At 41.0% G+C, this 25,964-nt stretch overlaps 1 protein-coding gene across 2 annotated transcripts in view; it reads right to left on the reverse strand.

Annotated features, from left to right (window-relative positions):
* The window catches only part of FCHSD2 (FCH and double SH3 domains 2), a 281,274-nt gene that overhangs the window by 30,016 nt on the left and 225,294 nt on the right, over window positions 1–25,964 (reverse strand). For both annotated transcript variants that reach the window (XM_066367902.1, XM_066367912.1), the window contains exons 12-13: window positions 14,684–14,788; window positions 108–269 (exon numbers count right to left, since the gene is read on the reverse strand). In XM_066367902.1, coding sequence (XP_066223999.1) covers window positions 108–269; window positions 14,684–14,788 — 267 coding nt within the window. The remainder of the gene's footprint in view (window positions 1–107; window positions 270–14,683; window positions 14,789–25,964) is intronic.

A 25,964-nucleotide genomic window follows, 5' to 3' on the forward strand; every position in this document is an offset into this window, starting at 1 on the left:
TTATTTTTTCTTTAAAATTCTGGCCATTATTTGATTTGGCTACATAGTCAAGGCATATCATCCTTTAAAGGAAGTCAGCCTATCATATCCAAGAAGAGAAACCGTACCGAGTGTAAAGTGCCATTATTGGTCACTGCAGGAAGGCGGGCCCACCGCTCATTTTCCAGTTCTTCCATTACTTGGTTCATTGCACTCTTTAGCCACGTGTCCACAGAAACACCAATCTGCTTTAGCAGGTCCAGCCGGGCTTCAGCTTTCAATTTAATTATCTAAGAAAACAAAGAAAATGGTCAGAAATCAAGGCCTTTTCTCTCTCAAAGGACTGTTTTTAAGTTATTTCTGACTTATTAATTAGAACAATGTTGATATTCACTAGCAATTCTTCCTTGGTATCACTGTTAATTTTTCTACTGGAGAGAGGGATAGAGGGGAAGGTAAAAGGTGGGGGAGGAGACAGAAGAACAAGAATGGGGCTGCTGACAGTGGCAAATGGCACACTTGTACTGACAAGATGTAGCAAATATAACTTATGAATAGGAAAATATTAAGATATTAATGTGTCATAAAAATCTGCATTCTTTTCTTCTTACTAAGGCTATGCCTCAGAACATACTAAAATCTAGCATCTTCAACAGCCTTCTACCCACCTTTTGGACTTTTTTTTCCTACAATCCATCTTTCACAAGCTTGCAAATGATTTAATCATGTCACTCCCCTGACTAAAAATTTTCATGACTCCTGACTGCCTAGTGAGTAAAGAGTTTAAATTATTATGCAGCTGTCAGAAATATATAGTAGAGTTCCTAGTCTCCAAATTAGAGGGAAAGACAGCCTGGTTTTGGGCCCTTGTTTCAAGAGGTAAGCAAATAACCAGTGAACCAGTTTACACCTGTTCCTGTTAAAGGGCAACTACTTTGCTCCAATAGCCACACCGATGCAAGGCAGCCAATCAGTGACAGCCCCAGGCTTCTTCAAGCTTGCCAATCAACCATAGCCTCCCTCCAGTAATCATCATTCCTGCTTCCTGGTCTGCCAATCTTTCTACATACCACAGCTAACAGTGAGCCAATCCATAAAACACTCCAGGTTCTGAAAATATGCCACTCTGAAATCCATACTTCTCAAACCCTATTTGTTAGTTCTACTTTGTTCAGAGAGATTGTATTTTGTTAAGTATCAGTCTTTTTTTTTCCCTATTTCTATTTTATTTTTTAAATTGAATTTACTGGAGTTCTCTTTTGCTTTAGCAAGTACTGTAGTACACTCGTCTTCCTTATTCCATAAATCAGAATGCTAGTCTCTTCCTCCAATCTTTGAAGGCTTCACTAAGATAATTTTTAGGACCCTTACTTGATGGCCTTCTGTGGGGCTCTTGGACAAATGAGTGTGCTCACTGAGCCCTCTCTGGATTCTCTGTTGGGGGGAGTCAGTATCAAAAAGAATCTGAGGGCCCTGGCCGGTTGGCTCAGTGGTAGAGCGTCGGACTGGCTTGCAGAAGTCCCGGGTTTGATTCCCGGCCAGGGCACACAGGAGAAGCGCCCATCTGCTTCTCCACCCCTCCCCCTCCCCCTCTCCTTCCTCTCTGTCTCTCTCTTCCCCTCCCGCAGCCGAGGCTCCATTGGAGCAAAGATGGCCCGGGTGCTGGGGATGGCTCCTTGGCCTCTGCCCCAGGCGCTAGAGTGGCTCTGGTCGCGGCAGAGTGACGCCCTGGAGGGGCAGAGCGTCGCCCCCTGGTGGGCATGCCAGGTGGATCCCGGTCGGGCGCATGTGGGAGTCTGTCTGTCTCTCCCCGTTTCTAGCTTTGGAAAAATACAAAAAAAAAAAAAAAAAAAAAAAAAAAAAAGAATCTGAGCTCTGACTTGTTTCGTGAATGATCACTGCTTAATTTATTTTTTATTCCTAAGACATTTTTTCCTTCTTTTCCAAGTGAGAGGAGGGGAGAGAGACTCCCACATGCGCCCTGACCAGGATCCACCAGGCAACCCCCATCTGGAGCTGATGACGCTCTGCCCATCTGGGGCCATGCTCATGACTGAGCTATTTTTAGCACCTGAGGTGGAGGTTCCAAGGAGCCATCCTTAGTGCCCAGGGCCAATGAACTCAAACCAATTGAGCCATGGCTGCGGAGGGAAAGAGAGAAAGAGAGAAAGAGAGAAAAAGAGAAAGAAAGAGAGAACGAGGAGAGGAAGGTATGGAGAAGCAGATGGTCGCTTCTCCTGTGTGCCCTGATCAGGAATCGAGCCAGGGACCTCCACATGCTGGGCCAATGCTTTACCACTGAGCCAACCAGCCAGAACCTCCTGATACTTTTAAACACACAGATTCTTTAAGAATTGAGATAAAATTCACATTACATAAAATTCACCATCTTAATCATTTTAAAGCATTAAATTCAGTGGTTTAGGATATCATATAAATCTTTATATAAAGTAATTAGAGTTTTTGACTCGGAGGCACATTATTTGGTAAACACTCTTTTAAAAATCTTTTCTTTTTTTTTTTTGTATTTTTCCGAAGTGAGAAGTGGGGAGGCAGTCAGACAGACTCCCGCATGTGCCCAACCGGGATCCATCTGGCAAGCCCACCAGGGGAAGATGCTCTGCCCATCTGGGGCATTGCTCCATTGCAGCTGGAGTCATTCTAGTGCCTGAGGTGGAGGACATGGAGCCGTACTCAGTGTCTGGGGCCAACTTTGCTCCAATGGAGCCTTGGCTGCGGGAGGGGGAAGAGAGAGATAAAGGAGAGGGGGAGGGGTGGAGAAGCAGATGGGCGCTTCTCCTGTGTGCCCTGACTGGGAATCGAACCCAGGACTTCCATATTCTTCTTATAATATCCTTTTTTTGCAACAGCTTTATTGAGATAAAGTATATATACCATAAAATTCACTCACTTAAAATGTATAATGCAATAGTTTATTATATTCTCAGATATGTGCAACTATCACATTAGTCAATCTCAGAACATTTTTATCACCTCCAAAAGAAACCCCATATCCTTTAGCTATTGTTCCTCTATCCCAGCGGTTCTCAACCTGTGGGTCGCGACCCCGGTAGGGTCGAACGACCAAAACACAGGGGTCGCCTAAAGCCATAAAGCCATCGGAAAATACATATTTTATTTAAAGATGTATTGTATAATAAATATGTATTTTCCGATGGCTTCAGGCGACCCCTGTGTTTTGGTCATTCGACCCCGCCGGGGTCGCGACCCACAGGTTGAGAACCGCTGCTCTATCCTCTGTTCCCTGCAACCTCTCGCAACCACTAATCCATTTTCTGTGTGTGTGTGTGTGTGTGTATATATATATTTACTGATAAGATAAAATGGCTACTCAGCTGCCATCTCGAGAACAATGCAGGCCCAAAAGAGGAAGTAGGGCTTGAAATAGAACATTCCATCCCCCACTATAAGATTATATATAGTTAATTTGCTCGTTATTCTCTCTCTTAATGGCTTCCTGGCCTTTACTTTTTGACATGTAGCAAAAAGTTTACCTTTGCAGGAATGTCAGGAAAAGCTTATATTGGGGAGGGACCTGACAATTAGGGGAGTTTAAGTCATAACAGTTGTTTATAAAAGCCTAGCCACAGGCCCAGAGGCTCCAGAACCTGGCTGTTCCTGGGAGATACTTCCCCAGCTGTCTTGGAGACTTACCAAGGACACTAGATAGGGCTACACTGATTAGGCCTGTGCTACATCAGAACTTGCAGAGGTGTTTCTGCAGCTGAACCCCTTCCTCCTACTCATCAAGTCAGTGACCAAGGCCATAAACCAAGATACGCCAATCCGCCCCTAGTCCCTATATCTAACGCCCCTCCTGCAGTTCAGGGCTGACACCTTCGTTAGTCTCAGCCTGCCTGCACCCAGGCACTTTTAAAATAAAGTTTCCTTTTGGAACATACTAGCCTCGTGTTTTCGGTTTGGCCTGTGGTTTCTGCCTTTCATTTACCTATTCTGAATGTTTAACATAAATAGAACCAGACAATATATATATTTTTGTGAGGTTCATCCACGTTGTAACATGTATCAGTACTTCAGTCCTTTTCATGGGCAAATAACATTCTATTATATAAATATACCACATTTTGTTTATCCATTTGTCAGTTGATAGACATCTGGGTTGTTCCAATTTTTTGGCTAATATGAATAATGTTATTATAAATATTATTGTACAAGTTTTTATGTAGGCATATGTTTTCATATCTCTTAGGTACATATCTAAAGACTAGAATTGCTTGGTTATAAAGGAATACTATATTTATTGGGTGTTTTTTTTTGTTTGTTTTTTTAAAAGACTTTATTTATTTATTTTTAGAGAGGAGAGAGAGAGAAGAGGAGGAGCAGGAAGCATCAACTCCCATATGTGCCTTGACCAGGCAAGCCCAGGGCTTCAAACCGGCGACCTCCGTGTTCCCAGGCCAACGCTCTATCCACTGTGCCACCATAGGTCAGGCTGTCTTTCACTTTCTTGATAGTGTTTTCTTGAAGCATGAAAATTTTCAAATTTAATTAAGTCCAATTTATCTATTGCTTGGGTTTTTAGTGTCGTATGTAAGACATTATTCTAAGGTCATAAAGATTTATCCCTGTGGTTTTCTGTAAGGGTTTTATAGTTCTAGCTGTTACACTTAGGTGTTTGATAATAAAAAAAAAAAATTTTTTTTTACATTTTTCTTAAGTGAGAAGTGAAGAGGCAGAGAGGCAGACTCCACATGTGCCCCAACCAGGATCCACCTGGCAAGCCCCCTATGGGGCGAAGCTCTGTGTAGCTGAGGCCATTCTCTATTGCTCGGCAACCGAGCTATTTTAGTGCCTGAGGCAAGGCCAAGGAGCCAATCTCAGTGCCTGGGGCCAACTTGTTTCATCCGATCCAGGGCTGTGAGAGGGGAAGAGAGAGATAGAGAGAGAAAAGTGAAAGGAGAAGAGGTGGAGAAGCAGATGGTTGCTTCTCTTGTGTGTCCTGAGCAGAAATCAAACCCAGGACATCTGCATGCCGGGCTGACGCTCTATCGATGAGCCAACCGGCCAGGGCGGTGTTTGATAATTTTGGGTTAATTTTGGTATATGGTTTAAGTAGGGGTCTAACTTCATTCCTTTGCATGTGGATATTCTGTTGTCTCAGTGCCATTCCAATATGCATTTTAAATTAATATAGGCAATAAAATGTTTTTAATATAGAGTGAACCAACACACCCTTTGTTGGAAATCATAAATGTAAGTCACTTAACTGCTGAAGCAGAGAAAGAGAGAGAGAAAGAGAGAAATTAGTTTATTCTATTTTCTCAAGTAATACAGTTTCCTAAGATTTATTTTGCCAGTACTTAACCAAACAACTGATAAACATGGTATTTGCAAACTTAGATTTTTGGATGACAGTTCCAGAATAAACATTTCTAGCTTTCCTTTAGAGTGGCAACTGTTTATGTTTAATAACTGTATAAAGCAAAATTTTCCAGTGTTTTCAAATGAATTTTGTTGATTTGCCAATGGATTAAAATTTCTTCGACAATAGCTCTCTGTAACTTGATGGCATTCTAGATAGAACTTGACCAAATCATTTTTAGAACTTGTAAAGAGACAGAGCTTTTAAAAATGATGTTCTGAAAAGCCAGAACCTTTAGGACACAATATCATGGTGTATGACACTATCAATTAGTTAATTATAAAATGTATTTTTTTGGGGGTGAGTGGAGTGGAAACAGTGAGGCAGACTCCCACATACACCCTGACTAGGATCCATCTGGCAACCCCATCTGGGGCTGATGCACCCCAACTGAGCTATCCTCAGTGCCTGGGGCCATGCTCTAACCAACTGAGCCACTGGCTGTGGGAGGGTAAGAAGAAAAGAAGGGACAGAGGGAGGGGAGGGGAAGCAGATGATTGCTTCTCTTGTGTGCCCTGACCAGGGATCAAACCCGAAATGTCTGTATGCTGGGCTAACACTGCATCTACTGAGTCACTGGCCAGGGCCTAAAATAAAATATAAGCATGTCTAACTGTCAGGCCAGTTGAGTTTATGAAACTTTGAAAGTTAAAAGCCTGTAAATCTCATTTGATTTAATCCACACAATGATTCTGAGGGTGGATATCATAAACTCCATTTTATAGATGAGAAAAATGATTTAACCAAGGCCATATTAATGATGGTAAATTGTTACTCCCTATGAATCATGCCTCCTAGCATCCATGTAGTCTCCTCCCACACTGATTCTGGGATCCTCCATGTGATTTGTTTTGGCCAATGGGACATACGAAAATTTGATGCAAAAAGAGGTTTGATAAGTGCTATTACAACTTAATGTTTCGGCATGTGCGCCGGCATGTTAGGAAGCCCAGTTTTAGCTTATTTGAGGATGAAAAGACCACATGGAAAAAAGACCCAGCCCTCTAGCAGACCCTTTAGCTGAATGCAGCTTATTGAGGAATCTCAGGCAAAACCTGCAAAAGAAACACATAGTCAACAGCCAGAATGGTGAGAGATAATAAAACGCTGTTTTGGCCATAAAGTTGGGTGGTTTTTAAGGTAGTAACAGATTATTGTGCTCAAATAATTTAATTTACAAATCTGGGGATTTTCCAAGTATCTTTATGTTATTTTTTAAATTGATTTTTGGAGAGGAGGGAGAGAGAGACAGAGAGAGAGAGAGAGAGAAGCAGGAAGCATCTACTTATAGTAGTTGCTTCTTGTATGTGCCTTGACCAGGAAAGCCCAGGGATTTGAACCGGCAACCTCAGAGTTCCAGGTCGACGCTTTACCCACTGCACCACTACAGATCAGGCTGTTATTCATTTTTAATTTAATTCTGATGGGTCAGAGAACATATTCTGCCTGATAGCAACTCTTTTATAAGTTTTTTAAATTTATTTTTTTAATGTTTCTATTACTGACATTAGGGAGAAGAAGGGAAAAAGCAAGAGAAGAGACAGAAACATCTATCTGTTCCTGTATGTGCCCTGACCAGGGGTCAAACCTCTGTGCTTCAGGACGATGCTCTGACCAACTGAGCTATCCAGCCAGAGCTCTAAAAGAACATATATTTTACTCTTGTGTGGTGGAGTGTTCTATAAATGCCAACTAGGTAAAGCTGATTGATAACATTGTTCAAGTCTATTATATCTTCACTGATTTTCTAGCTACTTGTTCTATCAATTACTGAAGAGGATGTTTAAATCAACTACAACTGCAGATTTGACTACTTTTTCTTTCAGTTTCATCAATTTTTGCTTCATGTATTTTGTAGTTCTATTATTAGTTACATATACATAAAGGATTGCTATGTCTTCTTGATGAACTGATCTTATTTTTAGTCATGAATTATCATGCTTTTTTTTTCTTTTTAGTGAGAGAGGAAAGGCAGAGGGACCGGCAGGGACAGATAGGAAGGGAAAGAGATGAGAAGAATCAACTTCTTGTTGTAGTACTTTAGTTGTTCATTGATTGATTGCTTTCTCATACGTGCCTTGACTGAGGGAGGGAGAACTTTAGCTGAGCCAGTGACTTTGGGCTTCAAGACAGTGTGCTCAACCGGTTACCCTGTGCTTAAGCTGGATGAGTTGTGCTCAAGACGAGAACCTCGGGGTTTCAAAACTGGGTCCTCAGCATCCCAGGTCGATGCTCTATCCACTGTGCCACTACCTGGTCAGGCATGCATGAATTCTCACTCTTAATATTTCTTGTTCTGTAGTCTATTTCAACTGATATTAATATTATCATTCCAATTTTCTTTTTTTTTTTTCTTTTTTAAGAGGGAGGTGGGGAGGAGAGAGATGAGAAGCATTAACTCATACTTGCTTCATTTTAATTGTTCACTGATTGCTTCTCATATATGCCTTGACTGGGCAGCTCAAGCCAGCAACTTTTAGTCCCAACTTAGCTATCTTGGGATCATGCTGATGATCCTGTGCTTAAAGCCAGCAAGAACCGTGGTAGCTGGCAACCTTGGGTTTTGAACAGGGGCCCTCAGCATCTCAGGTCAACACTCTACCTACTGTGCCACCACTGGTCAGGCAATATAATCATTCCAATTCTCTAATAATTAGAGCAACGGCTGAAATTTCTGCTCAGTTTTTTATTTTGCAGCTGTTGTTTCCTGCCAAGCTCTGTGGAGTTTCTGCTTCACATGTGTGTTCAAGTTTGGCCAAGGATTTGGGTGGCTGTCTACATGCAAATTTGAGGGCTCCCTGACATTCATCCTCATGCCAATAAAATTCGGGTACAGGCCTTGGCCGGATGGCACAGTGGTAGAGCATCGGCTGGGCGTGTGGAAGTTCTGGGTTTGATTCTCGACCCGGGCACACATGAGAAGCACGCATCTGCTTCTCCACCCCCTCCCCCTCTCCTTTTTCTCTCTTCCCCTCCTGCAGCCAAGGCTCCATTGGAGCAAATTTGGCCCAGGCGCTGAGAATGGCTCCATGGCCTCCGCCTCAGGTACTAGTTTGGCTCCAGTTGCAAAGGAGCAATGCCCCAGAGGGGTGGAGCATTGCCCCCTGGTGGGCATGCTGGGTAGATTCCAGTCGGGCACATGCAGGAGTCTGTCTCTCTGCCTCTCACTTCAGAAAAATATAAAAAATTAAAAAACCAATAAAACTTGGCTACAATTCTAGGGTATAACCCTTTAAAAATAGCTATATGGCCTGACCAGGTGGTGGCGCAGTGGATAGAGCATCGGACTGGGATGCGGAAGGACCCAGGTTTGAGACCCTGAGGTCGCCAGCTTCAGTGCAGGCTCATCTGGTTTGAGCAAAAGCCCACCAGCTTGGACCCAAGGTCGCTGGCTCCAGCAAGGGGTTGCTCAGTCTGCTGAAGGCCCACGGTCAAGGCACATGTGAGAAAGCAATCAATGAACAACTAAGGTGTTGCAACGCGCAATGAAAAACTAATGATTGATGCTTCTCATCTCTCTCCGTTCCTGTCTGTCCCTGTCTATACCTCTTTCTGACTCACTCTCTCTGTAATAAATAAATAAATAAATAAATAAAATTAAAAAAAAATCTTAAAAATAGCTATATAATATAAATGCCATCAAGTATAATTCCATTCTTTCTTCTTCTTTTTTTTTCTTTTCTGAAGCTGGAAACAGGGAGAGACAGTCAGACTCCTGCATGCGCCCGACCGGGATCCACCCGGCACGCCCACCAGGGGCGATGCTCTGCCCACCAGGGGGCGATGCTCTGCCCCTCCGGGGTGTCACTCTGCCGTGACCAGAGCCACTCTAGCGCCTGGGGCAGAGGCCAAGGAGCCATCCCCAGCGCCCGGGCCATCTTTGCTCCAATGGAGCCTCAGCTGCGGGAGGGGAAGAGAAAGACAGAGAGGAAGGGGGGGGTGGAGAAGCAAATGGGCGCTTCTCCTATGTGCCCTGGTCGGGAATTGAACCTGGGTCCCCCGCACGCCAGGCCGACGCTCTACTGCTGAGCCAACCGGCCAGGGCCTATAATTCCATTCTTTCATGGGCCAATTACTCTCCAGCTTTTTTAAAAAATGTTTCTTTTATTGATTTTAGTGAGAGAGGAGAGCAAGAGACAGTTACAGGAACGTAGATCTGTTCCTGTATGTGCTCTGACTGGGGATCAAACCCACAACCTTTGTGCTTTGGAATAATGCTCTACCTAACCAATCTATCTGGCCAGGGCATCCAGTTTTTATATGCTCTGGTTTATTTTCCAGTTCTACCAAATAGGCATTTTAAATATTTTTATCCCAGATTAATAATTATCTAAAAAAGAATATAAGCTAGTCCATTATGATCAGAATTACTACCAGAAGCAGAAATCCTTATAGAGATACGTTCTACATTCAAAGAGAACTGCAAAAAAAATCGTAAATTACACGCAGTAGTTTATTACTAGTAAATATTTCTATTGCAATTTTGAAACTATTTAATATGTACTGTAGGATAAAACAAAATATTATGATAATATCAGAAATAAGATTTTAAATATAAGAGAAAAAAGATATAAATATAAAATCAAAGCAGCTTAATATAATTCTTCTATTCTTAAACTTTAATTAGAAATATCAATTTCAAACCAGATGAGCCCGCACTGAAGCTGGCGACCTCAGGGTCTCAAACCTGGGTCCTTCCGCATCCCAGTCCGATGCTCTATCCACTGCGCCACCACCTGGTCAGGCCATATAGCTATTTTTAAAGGGTTATACCCTAGAATTGTAGCCAAGTTTTATTGGTTTTTTAATTTTTTATATTTTTCTGAAGTGAGAGGCAGAGAGACAGACTCCTGCATGTGCCCGACTGGAATCTACCCAGCATGCCCACCAGGGGGCAATGCTCCACCCCTCTGGGGCATTGCTCCTTTGCAACTGGAGCCAAACTAGTTGAAACAACAAAGAAAGGTCCAAGAAATAGCACCCCTAACAATAAGCACCTCCACAGCCTAGACATTGGTTCCTAACTACTACTCCCTATTAAAAGAAATCAGAGCTACCCGAAGAAGGAAAAATACAAGGTGGTTATGGTGGTTTGTTGTGCCAGAAAGCAAGATGTGTTCAAAAACTAATGGGAGTAATGGACATGGAGGTCAGCTTAAATAGATTCCCACTAGCCAAATTTAAACAATACTGGGCTTACAAAAGCTCCAATGAGAACTGTAATTGAAAATATACCATATGAATAAAAATCCACAATACATTTAGAATACACAAGGTGGGACCCCACAAGAAGCAAAGAATAACTAACTGGGAAAAGTACCAACTCTTCGTTGTGGCACCTTTGTTGTTCATCGATTGCTTTCTCTTATGTGCTGTAAGGGGGGGAGGGGCTCCAGCCAAGCCAATGACTCCTTGCTCATGCCAGTTACACTGAGCTTCAAGCCAGCAACCTTTGGGCTCAAGCTGGCGACCCTGTGCTCAAGCTGGTGAGTCTGCGCTCAAGCTGGATGAGCCTGTGCTCAAGCCGGTGACCTCGGGGTTTCAAACCTGGGTCTTTCATCCCACGCCAATGCTCTATCTACTGTGCCACCACCTGATCAGGCAAGAAAACCATGTTTGAGAATGTAGACTTAAATACTAGTATTGGGACAGGCGAGAGATTCTGTTGTGGGAATCTAACGTCATGTTTTTACCTTGAAGCTAGCAAACATAAGACAGTTAAGCAAATTCATGGAAATAACAGGTCAATCAGCCTAAATGCAGACTTTGTCTGACTGACACTTACTACCACACTACTGGGTGGTTTGGTGGAGCTTGGGTAGCAGTGACACCATGGATGGAGTCTGGAAATGGAAAATATGAGAACACACCCTTCAGAAAACTTCTGAGACTTGTTCTGTTCTACCAAGGCTGTGAAACTGGTTTCACCCAGAGTTTGAAGAAACAAACAAGAAAAGCTCTTCTACACAAAAAATGTTTTTCAAAGGAGGAAAGGACCTGCCAGCAGTACTTGGCCAGCACACCAGGGTAGTGGTTTAGCTTTGACTCTGAATTCAGAGAGGAAAATGGCTATTTATTGTACCTCCTGCCCTCTTCACTATGGCGGCTGTAGTTCATTTGCCAGGAAAAAAGGCGAGTTGTAGTTACTAGGGCTTCTCTGGACCAGGCAGACAGCAAGCCTTTTCTGGTTCAGATTGCTTCCACACGGTTGTGCCAAAACATGCTCCTATTTTGTGTTTGCCTGTGCTGCCTCTCCCTGTACTTCTGCCCCCACCACTGAAATGCATCCTCAGAAACTCTCGAGTCCTGAAGGGGTATTTGAAAATCACTGATTTAGGTTAACCCTCAACCAATGCAAGAATTCCTTGTCTAGTATCCTAGACATGTTTACCCAGAATCATAAAGCTGCACTATGTCCTAGGGGAGCTTATTTTGTCACGGGGAAGATCTGTTAGAAAGTACTTCCCAATACCAAGTTCAGAACTGCCTCCTTCCTACCTTCAAGTTCTGCCTCTTGAGGTTGCATGGCATATATCTGTGCTATCTCTTTTTCTCTGACTAATTGAATACTATTGATCTGTCAATGGCCATTTGAGTCCTACTTCTTCTGTTAACTGCCCTGACATCTCCCACAGTGACTTCTGTTTCTTCTGGGTTTCTTAAGTGTTAAATAAGCTTCTGTAGACCACCCTTTGGCATTATGCTTTACAGTCTCAGTTACCTTTGGCATTCTTTATGCTTTCCTAACAAGAATATACTGTCCTCGAGGGCTGGACAGTCTCAATCTTTTTTTTTTTTAATTTTATTTATTTATTTATGTATTTTTTACAGAGACAGAGAGTGAGTCAGAGAGAAGGACAGACAGGGACAGACAGACAGGAACAGAGAGAGATGAGAAGCATCAATCATTAGTTCTTCATTGCGCATTGCAACACCTTAGTTGTTCATTGATTGCTTTCTCATATGTGCCTTGACCGCAGGCCTTCAGCAGACCGAGTAACCCCCTGTTGGACCCAGCAACCTTGGGTTCAAGCTGGTAGGCTTTTGCTCAAACCAGATGAGCCTGCGCTGGCGACCTCGGGGTCTCGAACCTGGGTCCTCTGCATCCCAGTCCGACGCTCTATCCACTGCGCCACCGCCTGGTTAGGCTCAATCTTTTTTAAATGTTTACTTTCCATATCCTTTCCATGGTATACTGGGTAGATAACTATATCCAACTGTCCATAGGTCCTCCATGAACTGGTCTTAACCAGAATTAATTTACCTTTTACCATATTTCCTTATAAAAATCTACCACTCTAATCAAATCGAATTGCCAAATTATATACTATGTCTTCCATTATTCTTTTCTTTTCTTTTACTTTATTTTTTTATAACAGAGACAGAGAGAAAGGGACATATAGGGACAGACAGACTAAAAGGGAGAGATGAGAAGCATCAATTCTTCATTGCAGCACCTTAGTTTCTCATTGATTGCTTTCTCATATGTGCCTTGATGGGGGGGGGGGCTACAGCAGACCAAGTGACCCCTTGTTCAAACCAGATGAGGCCATGCTCAAGCTGGCGACCTCGGGGTTTCAAGCCTGGGTCCTCTGCGTCCAAGTCTGATGCTCTATCCACTGTGCCACCGCCTGGTCAGGCTGTCTTCCACTTTTTCAAATAACTTCTTTCTTTCCATCTTAACCTTTCCCCATGAGGTCAGAGAATATTAGCCTAGGGTACATTAACTTCTGGACACTGCATATACAAATGTTCACTTTTTCTTTTTCAATGGGAGAGGGGGTTTCACATTTTCCTTAAACTGGGTCCCAAGAACCGCAACCCACAAATTAAAATCCACTGTTGTAACTTTTTTATCTTGTTAGCTTAATCAAGTCTTCTCTCTTCTTAAAAGCTCAGCTCATGTCCCTAGGGTCAAGATTCCAGAGACCTTTCCATACAGGGGTGGTTTTTCTAGGCTCTGAACTTATATACAGTGTGTCTGTAAAGTAATGGTGCACTTTTGACCGGTCACAGGAAAGCAACAAAAGACGATAGAAATGTGAAATCTGCACCAAATAAAAGGAAAACTCTCCCAGTTTCATACCTATTCAGTGCAGTTCGATGTGGGCTCACGCACAGATTCTTTAGGGCTCCTTAGGTAGCTATCCCATATAGCCTCTACAGACTTGTCACTGACTGATGGCCTTCCAGAACGGGTTTCTCCACCAAACTGCCGGTTTCCTTCAACTGCTTATCCCACCAAGTAATATTATTCCTATGTGGTGGCGCTTCGTTATAAATGCACCGATATTCACGTTGCACTTTGGTCACGGATTTGAATTTAGTGAGCCACAGAACACACTGAACTTTCCTCTGTACCATCCACATCTCGACTGGCATGGCCATGGGCTGCTCCACTGTATACACAGTGTGCATCTGCACATGCACACAAGCTGGCACATCATCCTACAGAAACTAGGAGGGTTTTCCTTTTATTTGGTGCAGATTTCACATTTCTATCGTCTTTTGTTGCTTTCCTGTGACCAGTCAAAAGTGTACCATGACTTTATGGACACACTGTATATCAATTTCTATATCGTTAATTTGACTGATTCATTATGTACCTTGTGAAACTTTAAAATTAGTATCTTCATTGTGACTTATTATTATTTTTTTTAATTAATTAATTTATTTTTTGTATTTTTCTGAAGCTAGAAACAGGGAGAGACAGACAGACTCCCGCACGCGCCCGACCGGGATCCACCCGGCATGCCCACCAGGGGCGAAGCTCTGCCCACCAGGGGGCGATGCTCTGCCCCTCCGGGGCGTCGCTGTGTTGCGACCAGAACCACTCTAGCGCCTGGGGCAGAGGCCAAGGAGCCATCCCCAGCGCCCGGGCCATCTTTGCTCCAATGGAGCCTCAGCTGCGGGAGGGGAAGAGAGAGACAGAGAGGAAGGAGAGGGGGAGGGGTGGAGAAGCAAATACACGCTTCTCCTGTGTGCCCTGGCCGGGAATCGAACCCAGGACTTCTGCACGCCAGGCTGACGCTCTACCACTGAGCCAACCGGCCAGGGCGACTTAATTATTTTTTAATTTAATGTTTCATGATTGTAAACTCTTCTTAGCAAGTTTAATGTCTTTTTGTTTGTGGGTACCATCTTGTACAATGCAGTTACTAAAAAATACTCTTGATACAAATGAAGATGGTGAATCATCTTCAAAATAATCAGTGTATAGAAACTGAATTCTAAAGGTATATATCACAGCTGAGACACTGATAGAGTGGAGCAAAATGCCAAAACTAGCTTCCACCTCACCTCTGCTTTACGAATATTTTCTCTAGCTTCATCTATTTTCTGATCCAGCTCTGCTCGGCTTTGTTCTGATACTGCAGCTCCGTGACATTCTAGATCATCTAGAACCTATTCAAAGAAAACAGAAAAATAATGACCGATTTTGCTTAAGTTATTAGAATATTTAGATAATTTAAAAGAGTTCAGTGATAAGTGGCCACAATTCCTTTTTTAACCTTTATTTTTTCCAGAAACTAAAATAATTATAGACCCCAAAAGAGCTGAAAAAGTAGAACAGAGTTCCTTCCCTTAGCTTCCCCAAATGGCAACAACTAGCATAAGTATAGTACAATATAAAGATCAGGAAATTTACATTGGCACAATATATAAACCTTATTTGGATTACACATTTTGATATGCATTACCTTTAATTTCTTTTTATTTTTTTGACAGAGAGAGGGACAGATAGGGATGGACAGACCGAAAGAGAGAGAGAGATAAGAACCATCAGTTCTTCGTTGCGGCTCCTTAGTTGTTCACTGATTGCTTTCTCATATGTGCCTTGAATGGGGGGCTACAGCAGAGTGAGTGACCCCTTGCTCAAGCCAGTGAACTTTGGGCTCATGTCTATTATCCCACACTCAAGCCACTGACCCTGCGCTCAAGCTGGTGAGGCCACACTCAAGCCGGTGACCTAGGGGTTTTGAACCTGGGTCCTCAGCATCCCAGTCCAACGCTCTATCCACTTCACCACCGCCTGGTCAGGCTCATATCTTTAATTTTTAAAAAATTTTATTTATCAATGTCACCCTATTACTTAAACAAACTGAAAGGAGTGGTATTGATCAATAAGAGTACATAGGTTTCAGGTATATACCTTTCATTTTTAAAAATGACACGAAAATAAAGTATTGTTGCAAAATAACAACTAATAAAAAAAGCATCTTAGAAGAAAACATAGGCAGTAAGCTCTCCGACATCTCTCGCAGCGATATATTTGCTGATTTATCTCCACGGGCAAGGGAAATAAAAGACAGGATAAACAAATGGGACTATATCAAACTAAAAAGCTTTTGCACAGCCAAAGACAATAAGAACAGAATAAAAAGACAAACTACACAATGGGAGAACATATTTGACAGTACGTCTGATAAGGAGTTAATAACCAAAATTTATAAAGAACTTGTAAATCTCAACACCAGAAAGACAAACAGTCCAATCAAAAAATGGGCAAAAGAAATGAATAGACACTTCTCCAAAGAGGACATACAGATGGCCAATCGGCATATGAAAAAATGCTCAACACATCACTAATCGTTAGAGAAATGCAAATTAAAACCACAATGAGATATCATCTCACACCGGTCAGAATGGCGCTCATCAACAAAACAACACAGAATAAGTGCTGACGAGTATGTGGAGAAAAGGGAACCCTCCTGCACTGCTGGTGGGAATGCAGACTGGTGCAGCCTCTGTGGAAAACAGTATGGAGATTCCTCAAAAAATTGAAAATCGAACTGCCTTTTGACCCAGCCATCTCACTGTTAGGAATATACCCCAAGAACACCATAGAATGGCTCCAAAAGGAGAAATGCACCCCCATGTTTATAGCAGCATTGTTCACAATAGCAAAGATCTAGAAACAGCCCAAGTGTCCGTCAGAGGACGAGTGGATTAAAAAGCTTTGGTACATATATACTATGGAGTACTACTCAGCCATAAGAAATGATGACATCGGATCATTTACAATAACATGGATGGACCTTGATAATATTATACGAAGTGATATAAGTAAATCAAAAAAACTAAGAACTATATGAACCCATACATAGATGGGACATAAAAATGAGACTCAGAGACATGGACAAGAATGCAATGGTAACAGGGTATGGGGTGGAGGGGTGGTGAGGGGGCGAGGAAGGAGAGGGAGGGGGTAGGGGGAGGGTAGGGGCACAAATAAAACCAGATAGAAGGTGACAGAAGACAATTTGACTTTGGGTGAGGGGTATGCAGCATAATCAAATGTCAAAATAATCTGGAGATGTTTTCTCGGAACATATGTACCCTGATTTATCAATGTCACTGCATTAAAATTAGTAAGATAAAAAAAATAAAAAAAAAATGGCAAAAACTGTTATACCTGCACTCCCCACCACGTGCCCAACTCCCCAAATAACTATCCCATCAATTTACATGTATTTTTCAAACCATATCTTATGTGTTTCCTGCATACTTGCATAGTTATTTTTCTTTTTTTGTGAGAGAGAGAAAGAGAGAGATGAGAAGCATCCACTTGTAGTTGCTGCACTTTAGTTGTTCACTGACTGATTCTCAGATGTGCCTTGACCAGGGAGCTCTTGCCAAGCCAGTGACCCCTTGTTCAAGCCAGCGACCTGGGCTTTCAAACCTGGGACCTCAGTGTCCCAGGCTGACGCTCTATTTACTGCACCACCACCTGGTCAGGCTTGCATAGTTTGTTTTAAAAAAAATAATTAAATGAGGTCTATCATCCTCCCAATGTGTCTAAGAAATCTTTTTGTTTTTAAAAACTGACTTCCCTCTCAAATTAATCCATAGCTTTAGTAGTTTAACTGTACCATGCTTTCTTTTCATCTATAGCTCGTTGAGTTTGCCAATTTCTCAATATTATAAATGGTACTGTAGAAACAACCTAGTCAATGAGCCCTTGACTACATATGAGAATATTTAAGATAAAAACATACAAGTGGAAATTGAACATTTTAGTATTAATAAACATTATTAAATTGCCCCCAGAAGGTTGTGCCTCGTCTTCTACTGGTATATGTGACAGCATGTTTCTTTATATCTGACTAGTATTGGATATTGTCAGTCTTTGAAATTTTTGCCAATATGTTATATAAAGATTATCTCATTGTTTCAATTTTAATTTCTCTGTAATAGAGACAGTGTCGTTTCATATATTGCTGGCCATCTGTTATTTCTAGTTTTATAAATGGGCTGTTCATATCCTCTACACATTTTTCTAATTTCTGTCTTTTGGTTATTATTTAAATATATTTCTTTCTAGATATCACTCCTTTTCTGTTATTTGTGTTATAAATATTTCCTCCTCTTCTATTCCCTTTCTTTTAAATTTTTAAAGTTCTTTTGTTTTATAAAAATTTTTAGTTTCTATGTTGTTGAGATTATCAATCTTTCCCTTTATTAGCCCCGAGTTTTGTGTCTTCCTTAAGAAGCCATTTGTGCCTGGCCAGGCAGTGGTGCAGAGGACCAAGAGTAGACCTGGGTCACTGAGGAACCCAGGTTTAAAACCTCAAGGCTTGAGCGTGGGCTCATTCAGCTTGAGCACGGGCTCACCAGCTTGAGTGCAGGGATCACAGACATGATCCCATGGTCGCTGGCTTGAAGCCCAAGGTCACTGGCTTGAGCCCAAGGTTGCTGGCTTGAGCAAGGGGTCACTGGTTTGGCTAGAGCCCCCCGTCAGGGCACACATGAGAAAGCAATCAATGAAGAACTAAAGTGCTGCAACTACAAGTTGATGTTTTTCATCTCTCTCCCTTCCTGTCTGTCTCTGTCTTTCTTCTTCTCTGTCTCTGTCTCTCTCACTCACTTAAAAAAAAAGCCATTTGTTATATACCAAAAATACTCTATATTTTTCCAGTTTTCAAAAATCTGTTTAGCAGTTAGGTCTTCAATTCTTCTAAAATTTATTTTGTATTTGGTAGAGGGGAAGAATCTACATTTCCCCCCCAAATACAGAAACAATTGCTTTAATACCATTTTCTGAATATACCCTTTACCCAACGCTTTGAAATGTTATTAAGATTTTTTTTCAAGATTTTATTTATTTTAGAGATGAGAGAGCGAGAGAGAGAGAGAGAGAGAAAGAGAGAGAAGGGGGAGGAGCAGGAAGCATCAACTCCCATATGAGCCTGACCAGGCAAGCCAGGGTTTCAAACTGGTGATGTTAGAATTCCAGGCCAATGCTTTATCCACTGCACCACCACAGGTCAGGCAAAATGTTTTTATTATAGAAAATTTCAAATATACTAAAAAGTAAAGAGGCTGGTATGATAAACTTCCATATACTGATCACCAAGATTCAACAGTTAAAAATTTTTCCATAGTTGTTTTATTTGTTCTTTTTTCTTTACTAAAGCATTTAAAATAAAATTCCAGACATCATGTCACTTCACTCCTACATGCTTTTTTTATAAAAGTCTCTAAAAATATCAACTTTAGGAAAAAAAAATACAACCACAATACTATTTCAGAACTAACAGTATTTCCTTGGTAGCCTTATTGTGCCGTTCACTGTTAAATTTCCTTGTCTGCCTCAAAATGACTATTTAGAGTTGGTTGGTTTGAATCAGTATCTAAAGGTCCATTACAGAGATCATTTTTTTTTGTTTTAATTACTATGGTCATTACCATATGTATTAGTACACAGGTCTTATTAACATTATTCTTGGCTATATTGTACATTAAAAATCCAGATATATTTCAGAATAATTATTTTCAAGTTCCTTTAAAAATACCTTTTGTTTGCAAATATCATCTCCCATTCAGCTGGCTGCCTTTTTGTTTTGTTGGTGATTTCTTTTGCTGTGTAGAAACTTTTTAGTTTGGTACAGTCCCATTCATTTATTTTTGTCTTTACTTCCTTTGCCTTTGTGGTCAAATTCTTGTGAGTAGTATATATAATGAACTCATGGAACTCAACACCAAACATACAATCCAATTAAAAAAATGGGCAGAGGACCTGAACATAAACTTCTCCCACACAAATGGCCAACAGATATATAAAAAAATACTCAATTTCACCAGCTATTAGGAAAATGTAAATCAAAACTACAATGAGATACTACCTTATACCTGTTTGATTGGCTATTATCAACAAGACAAGTAATAACAAGTATTGAAGAGGCTGTGGAGAAAAAGGAACCCTCATTCACTGCTGGTGAGAATGCAAACTGGTACAGCCACTATGGAAGACTGTATGGAGGCGCCTCAAAAAATTAAGAAGAGAATTAATTACCATATGACCCAGCAACTCCTCTTCTGGATATCTATCCCCAAAATTTGAAAACATTTATTTGAAAAGATACATTCATTCATTGCCACATTATTCATAGTGGTCAAGGCATAGAAATAACTGAAGTGTCTTTGCTAGATGTTGGGTAAAGATGATGTGTTATATTTATACAATGCAATACTACTCAGCCATAAGAAAAGATGAAATACTACCATTGTGACAACATGAATAGATCTTGAGAATATGCTAAGTTAAGTGTCAGATAGAAAAACTTACAAACCTTATGATTTCACTCATGTGGGATATAAAACTGAAAGCAACAAATGAACAAACAAGAGAAACAAACAGGCCCCTGGCTGGTGGTGTAGTGGGTAGAATGTTCTTCTGGGGCACTGAGGTCACCATTTTGATCCCGGGCTCAATTCCTGGGCCACTGGTTCGATTCCAGGGTTGCTGATCCCAAGGTTGCCAGTTTGAGCACTGGTCAGTGTACATATGAGAAGCAATCAATGGGAACACAACTAAGTGCAACAACGAGTTGATGCTCCTTTCTCACTCTCTCTCTCTCTCTCCCTTCTCCCACTGCCTCTTTCTCTCTCAAAAAAACAAAACAAAACAAAACAAAAATTCACAGACACAGACAACAGTATGGCACTTACCAGAAAAGGGGCGGGGGGTGTGTGTGTGTGAGGGAGATGTCCTAGAGGGTGGAGGGAGTAAAATGTATGATGACTGAAGATTTGTCTTAGGGTGGTGGGCACATAATGTAAGATACAGATGTATCATAGAATTATATGCTTGAACAACAACCAAAGAATTGTATGCTTGAAATCTATATAGTCTTTTGTCTTTTTTAGCGCTTAGTTGTTCATTGATTGCTTTCTCATAGGTGTCTTGACTGGGGGGCTCCAGTATAGTGGGTGACCCCGTGCTCAAGCCAGCAACCTTGGACTCAAGCCAGCAACCTTTGGGCACAAGCCAGTAACCATGGGGTCATGTCTATGATTCCACGCTCAGGCTGGTGACCTTGAGGTTTTGAATTTGGGTCCTCAGCATCCCAGCCTGACACTGTATCTACTGTGCCACTGCCTCATCAAGTGAAACCTATGTCACTCCAATAAATTTAAATTTTTAAAAAATAAAAATAATTTAAAATATTCTGTTTCATTGAGATTGCATTGAAATTATAAATAAATTTAATAAAAACTCATATTTCTTGCATCTAATTACTTATGCCCTTTTTTATGTTCTTTGGTTTAAAAAAATGTCTTTCTTTTTGTAAGTCATGACATTTCACTGGTTAATTCATCAGTATTATACTGCTGTGGTAAATAACTTTTCCAACTGCATTTTGCAATGTATTATTTCTAGTTAATAAGAAAACAAATGCTTTTTTTTGTATATAATCTTGTATGTATATTCACTTTACTGAACTCTTACTACTTTTGATAGTTTAACAGTTGGATGTCTTATACTTTTGGAGGTACACAATCACATAATCTATAAATAATGACAGATGTACCTTTTCCAAATACTTAAACACCTTGTTTTTTACTCATTAACACATTGATCAAATTTTCTTATGATAATGAAAAGCAGTAGTGATGATAGATACTGCTTTCTTTCTTTTTAGATTTTATTTATTTATTTTTAGAGAGAGAAAAGAGAGAGAGAGAGAGAGAGAAGGGGGGAGGAGCAAAAAGTATCAAACTCCCATATGTGCCTTGACCAGGCAGGCCCGGGGTTTTGAACTGGCAATTCTGCATTCCAGGTCGACGCTTTATACACTGTGCTACCACAGGTCAGGTAGTACTGTTTTCTTATTATCACGGTAGCAGGTAGAATGGCCTCCAAAGATGTTCACACTCTAATCCCTGGAACTATGTTTATGTAAGATAATTCACAGATATATTAGAGTTACAGACTTTAAAATAGGGAGATTATCCTGGATTATTTGAGTGAGCCCAATCTATTCACATGACCTCTCACAAGCAGAGAACTTTCTCTGGCTGGAGTGAGATAAACCAAAACAGAAGTAAGCACGATTCCATGCTCTGAGATGTAGGAGCTGTGCACAAGGAACAGAGAGATTGACCTCTAGGAGCTAAGTGTAGCCCCAACCTGTTAGCCTGAAGGAAACAGGGATTTTGATAACAAATTGCATGAGCTTGGAAGCAAATTCTCCCCCAGAGGCCAGCCTAGCTGACATCTTGACTTTGGTTTTGTTAAAGCCAGAGCTGAAAAACCAATCAAGCCCACTAAGATTTATAACCTTCAGAATTGATAATAAATTTATATTGCTTTAAGCCACTAAGTTTGTTGTAATTTGTTATGGCAGCTATAGAAAACAAATACAACCATCAAGTATAATGTTTACTGTAAGTTTTAAGATATCCTTGTCAGGGTGAAAAAGGTTTTATCCAGCTGGCTATAAATTTTGTTTTATATCCCTTGTGACTAGGGGATATTGAATTTTATCACATGCTTTTTTTTGGCAACTAAGAAAATAATCATAAAAATGTTCATTGTTAGTGTGTAAGTGCAGCTTACTATATTGACAAATTATCTAATGTTGAATCATCCTTGCACTCTAATTAGTCATATGCTTAAAAGAGCTGGATTCATTTTTATTAAAATTTATTTAGGCCCTGGCCAGTCTGCCTAGTGAATAGAGCGTTGGCCTGGCGTGCAGACATGCTGGGTTATATCCCTAGTCAGAGCACATGTAAGAAGCAATCATGTGCTTCTCTTCCTCTCCCTCTCCCCCTACTCTCTCTCTTCCCCTCTTGCAGCCAGTGGCTCAAACGGTTTGCAGGTCAGCCTCAGGCACTGAGGATAGCTTGGTTGATTTGAGCATTGGCCCCAGATGGGGGTTGCCAGGTGGATCCTGGTTGGGGTACATGTGGGAGTCTATTTCCCCTCCTCTCACTTAAAAAAAATCTTTTTATTTAGCATTTTTACAAGTTTGTTGCATCTTTGTTTAAGATCAATTGAATATATGCATGTGTGCCTATTTCTAGACTATTTTGTTCCATTAACCTATAAGTCTATTCTGATACCAACATCACAACATCTTGATTACTAGAGCTATTTATTTATTTATTTACTGATTGATTGATTTTAGAGGGAGAGAAAGACAGACAGAAATATTGAACTGTTCTTGTATGTGCTCTGACCAGGGATCAAACCTATAACCTTTGTTTATTGGGACACCACTCCACCCAACTGAGAATCTGGCCAGAGCTTGATTACTGTAGTTTTAGGTTTTGAAACCAGGTGGAATAAGCCCTTTAACTTTACCCTTATTTATTTATTTTTTTTTTTTGCATTTTTCTGAAGCTGGAAATGGGGAGAGACAGTCAGACAGACTCCCGCATGTGCCCGACCGGGATCCACCCGGCATGCCCACCATGGGGTGACGCTCTGCCCACCAGGGGGCGATGCTCTGCCCATCCTGGGCGTCGCCATGTTGCGACCAGAGCCACTCTAGCGCCTGAGGCAGAGGCCAAGGAGCCATCCCCAGCGCCCGGGCCATCTTTGCTCCAATGGAGCCTTAGCTGCGGGAGGGGAAGAGAGAGACAGAGAGGAAGGCGCGGCGGAGGGGTGGAGAAGCAAATGGGCACTTCTCCTGTGTGCCCTGGCCAGGAATCGAACCCGGGTCCTCCGCACGCTAGGCCGACGCTCTACCGCTGAGCCAACCGGCCAGGGCTACCCTTATTTTTCAAAATTGTTTTGACTATTCTAGATCAACTGCATTTTTTTTTTTTTTACAGAGACAGAGAGAGTAATAGATAGGGACAGACAGGAATGGAGAGAGATGAGAAGCATCAATCATCAGTTTTTTGTTGCGACACCTTAGTTGTTCATTGATTACTTTCTCATATGTGCCTTGACTGCAGGCCTTCAGCAGACCCAGTAACCCCTTGCTCGAACCAGTGACCTTGGGTCCAAGCTGGTGAGCTTTTTGCTCAAGCCAGATGAGCCGGTGCTCAAGCTGGCGACCTTGGGGTATCGAACCTGGGTTCTCCGCATCCCAGTCCAATGCTCTATCCACTGCGGCACCACCTGGTCAGGCAATTGCATTTCAATATATATTTTAGAAGCATTTGTCAATTTCTACAAAAAAAGAACACCTCCCAAAAAACCTGTTGGTTGTTTTACTTGGATTGTGTTGAATATATCAATTAATTTGGGAATAAATAGTATTTAAAAAATACCAAGACAGGGCCTGACCTGTGGTAGCACAGTGGATAAAGTGTTGACCTGGGATGCTGAGCTTGCCGGTTCAAAACCCTGGGCTTGCCTGGCCAAGGCACATATGGGAGTTGATGCTTCCTGCTCCTCCCCCTTCTTTCTCTCTTGCTCTCTCTCACCTCTCTCTCTAAAAAATGAATAAATTAAATCTAAAAAAGCAAAGAAAAAAATACTGAGACAGGCACTGGCTGTTTTGCTCAGTGGATAGAGTGCTGACCCAGTGTGCAGGTGTCCCAGGTTCGATTCCCAGTTAGGGCACATGTGAGAAGCAACCATCTGCTTCTCTTCTCCTTCCTCTCTCCCTTCTCTCTCTCTTTCCTTCCTCTCTCACAGTTGGCCCTGAGCGCTGAGGATAACTCAGTTTGAGTGTTAGCTCCAGACAGGGGTAGATCTTGGTCCTGGCACATGTAGGAGTCTGTCAATCTCCCCTCCTCTCAGGCCCTGTCCAGGTGGCTCAGTTGGTTAAGAGCATCATCCCAATATGACAACGCTAGGGATTTGATCCCTGGTTAGGGCACATACGAGAAACAACAAATGAATGTATAAATAAGTGAAACAACAAATCCATGTTTTTCCTCACTCTCTTCCTTCTTCTCTCTCTAAAATCATTAAAAAAAAAAAAAAGAGACATCAATTCTACAAGTCTATAGGTCTATTCTTATGCCAGTACTAAAATGCTTGAATATAAGAGCTTTGTAATACATTTTAAAATCATGAAGTATGAGTCCTTCTATTTTATTATTGTTTTTTCTAGCTGTTTTGGCCATCAATTTGGCTTGACATTCTATTTTTGCAAAAAACACTGTTGGGATTTTGATAAGGACTGGACTGAGCCTGTACATCATTTGGGGCGGTGCTGTCACTTTAACACTACCTTCCATCCCTTGAACACAGGATATCTTTCCTTTTATCAATGTTTTCTAATTTTTAGTGTACAAGTCTTTTGCCTTCTTCATTAAGTTTATTCCTAAGTATTTTATTCCTTTTAATGATATTATAAATGAAATTTTCTTAATTTTCTTTTCAGATTATTCATTGTTCGCATATAATATAAGTGCAATTGATTTTTATGTGTTAATTTTGTATCCTGCAACTTTGCTGGATTTATTAACTCTAACAGGTGGATGTTTAGGTAGGTGTGTGTGTATAATATTTAGGATTTTCTACATTTAAGATCATGTCATTTGTGAAAAGAGATAATTTTATTTCTTCCTTTCCAATTTGAATACCTTTTTTCTTTCTTCTTCTTGCCTGACTGCTGTGGTTAGGATTTCTATTAGCATGTTCAATAGATGTGGTGAAAGGGGCCAGCCTTGTTTTGCTCCTGATCTTAGAAGAAATACTTTGCCTGTCACAATTGAGTATTATTGCTTTTTAACAAATTGACTATGATATGCTTTGGTGTGATCTTCTTTGTATTTTATCCACCTGGGGTTTGTTGCAGTCCTTAGATTTTGGGGTTTACAGTTTTTATTAAAATTCGATAGTTTGAGTATAATTAAAAAAAAAAAATTGGGGCCCTGGCAGAATATATCAGTTGGTTAGAGTATTGTCCTGTCCTGAAGTGGAGAGGTTGCTGGTTTGATCCCTGGTCAAGGCACATACAGGAACAGGTTGATGTTCCTGTCTCTCTCTTTCTCTCTCCCTCTCCCTTCCTCTCATGCTAAAATCAATAAACATTAAAAACATTTTTGACTCCTTTTGCTCTCAAGCTCCCAGATTGCATATTGTCCCATACAAATCAATGATGCTTCTTTCCTTTTTAAACATTTTTAGCAGCTCTTCTCATTCTAAAAGTTTTTTATTTCTATGTTTCAGTCGGCAGTTCCTATTGCTATGCTTTCATGCTGATTGTTCTCTTTTTTGAAGCATAAAATCTATTTAGTTTTTCATTTCAAATATTGTATTTTCATCTCTATAAGTTTCATTTGGTTTTTAATAATATCTTCTTTTTGTTTCCTCAATATGTTCATGTTCGTTTTCTTTTAAATCCTTGAGCTTATTCACTATCTTCAAGTCCTTATTTGGTAATTC

This window comes from Saccopteryx leptura, chromosome 1 (assembly GCF_036850995.1).
Source record: "Saccopteryx leptura isolate mSacLep1 chromosome 1, mSacLep1_pri_phased_curated, whole genome shotgun sequence".
In the NCBI taxonomy this organism is placed as follows: Eukaryota; Metazoa; Chordata; class Mammalia; order Chiroptera; family Emballonuridae; genus Saccopteryx; species Saccopteryx leptura.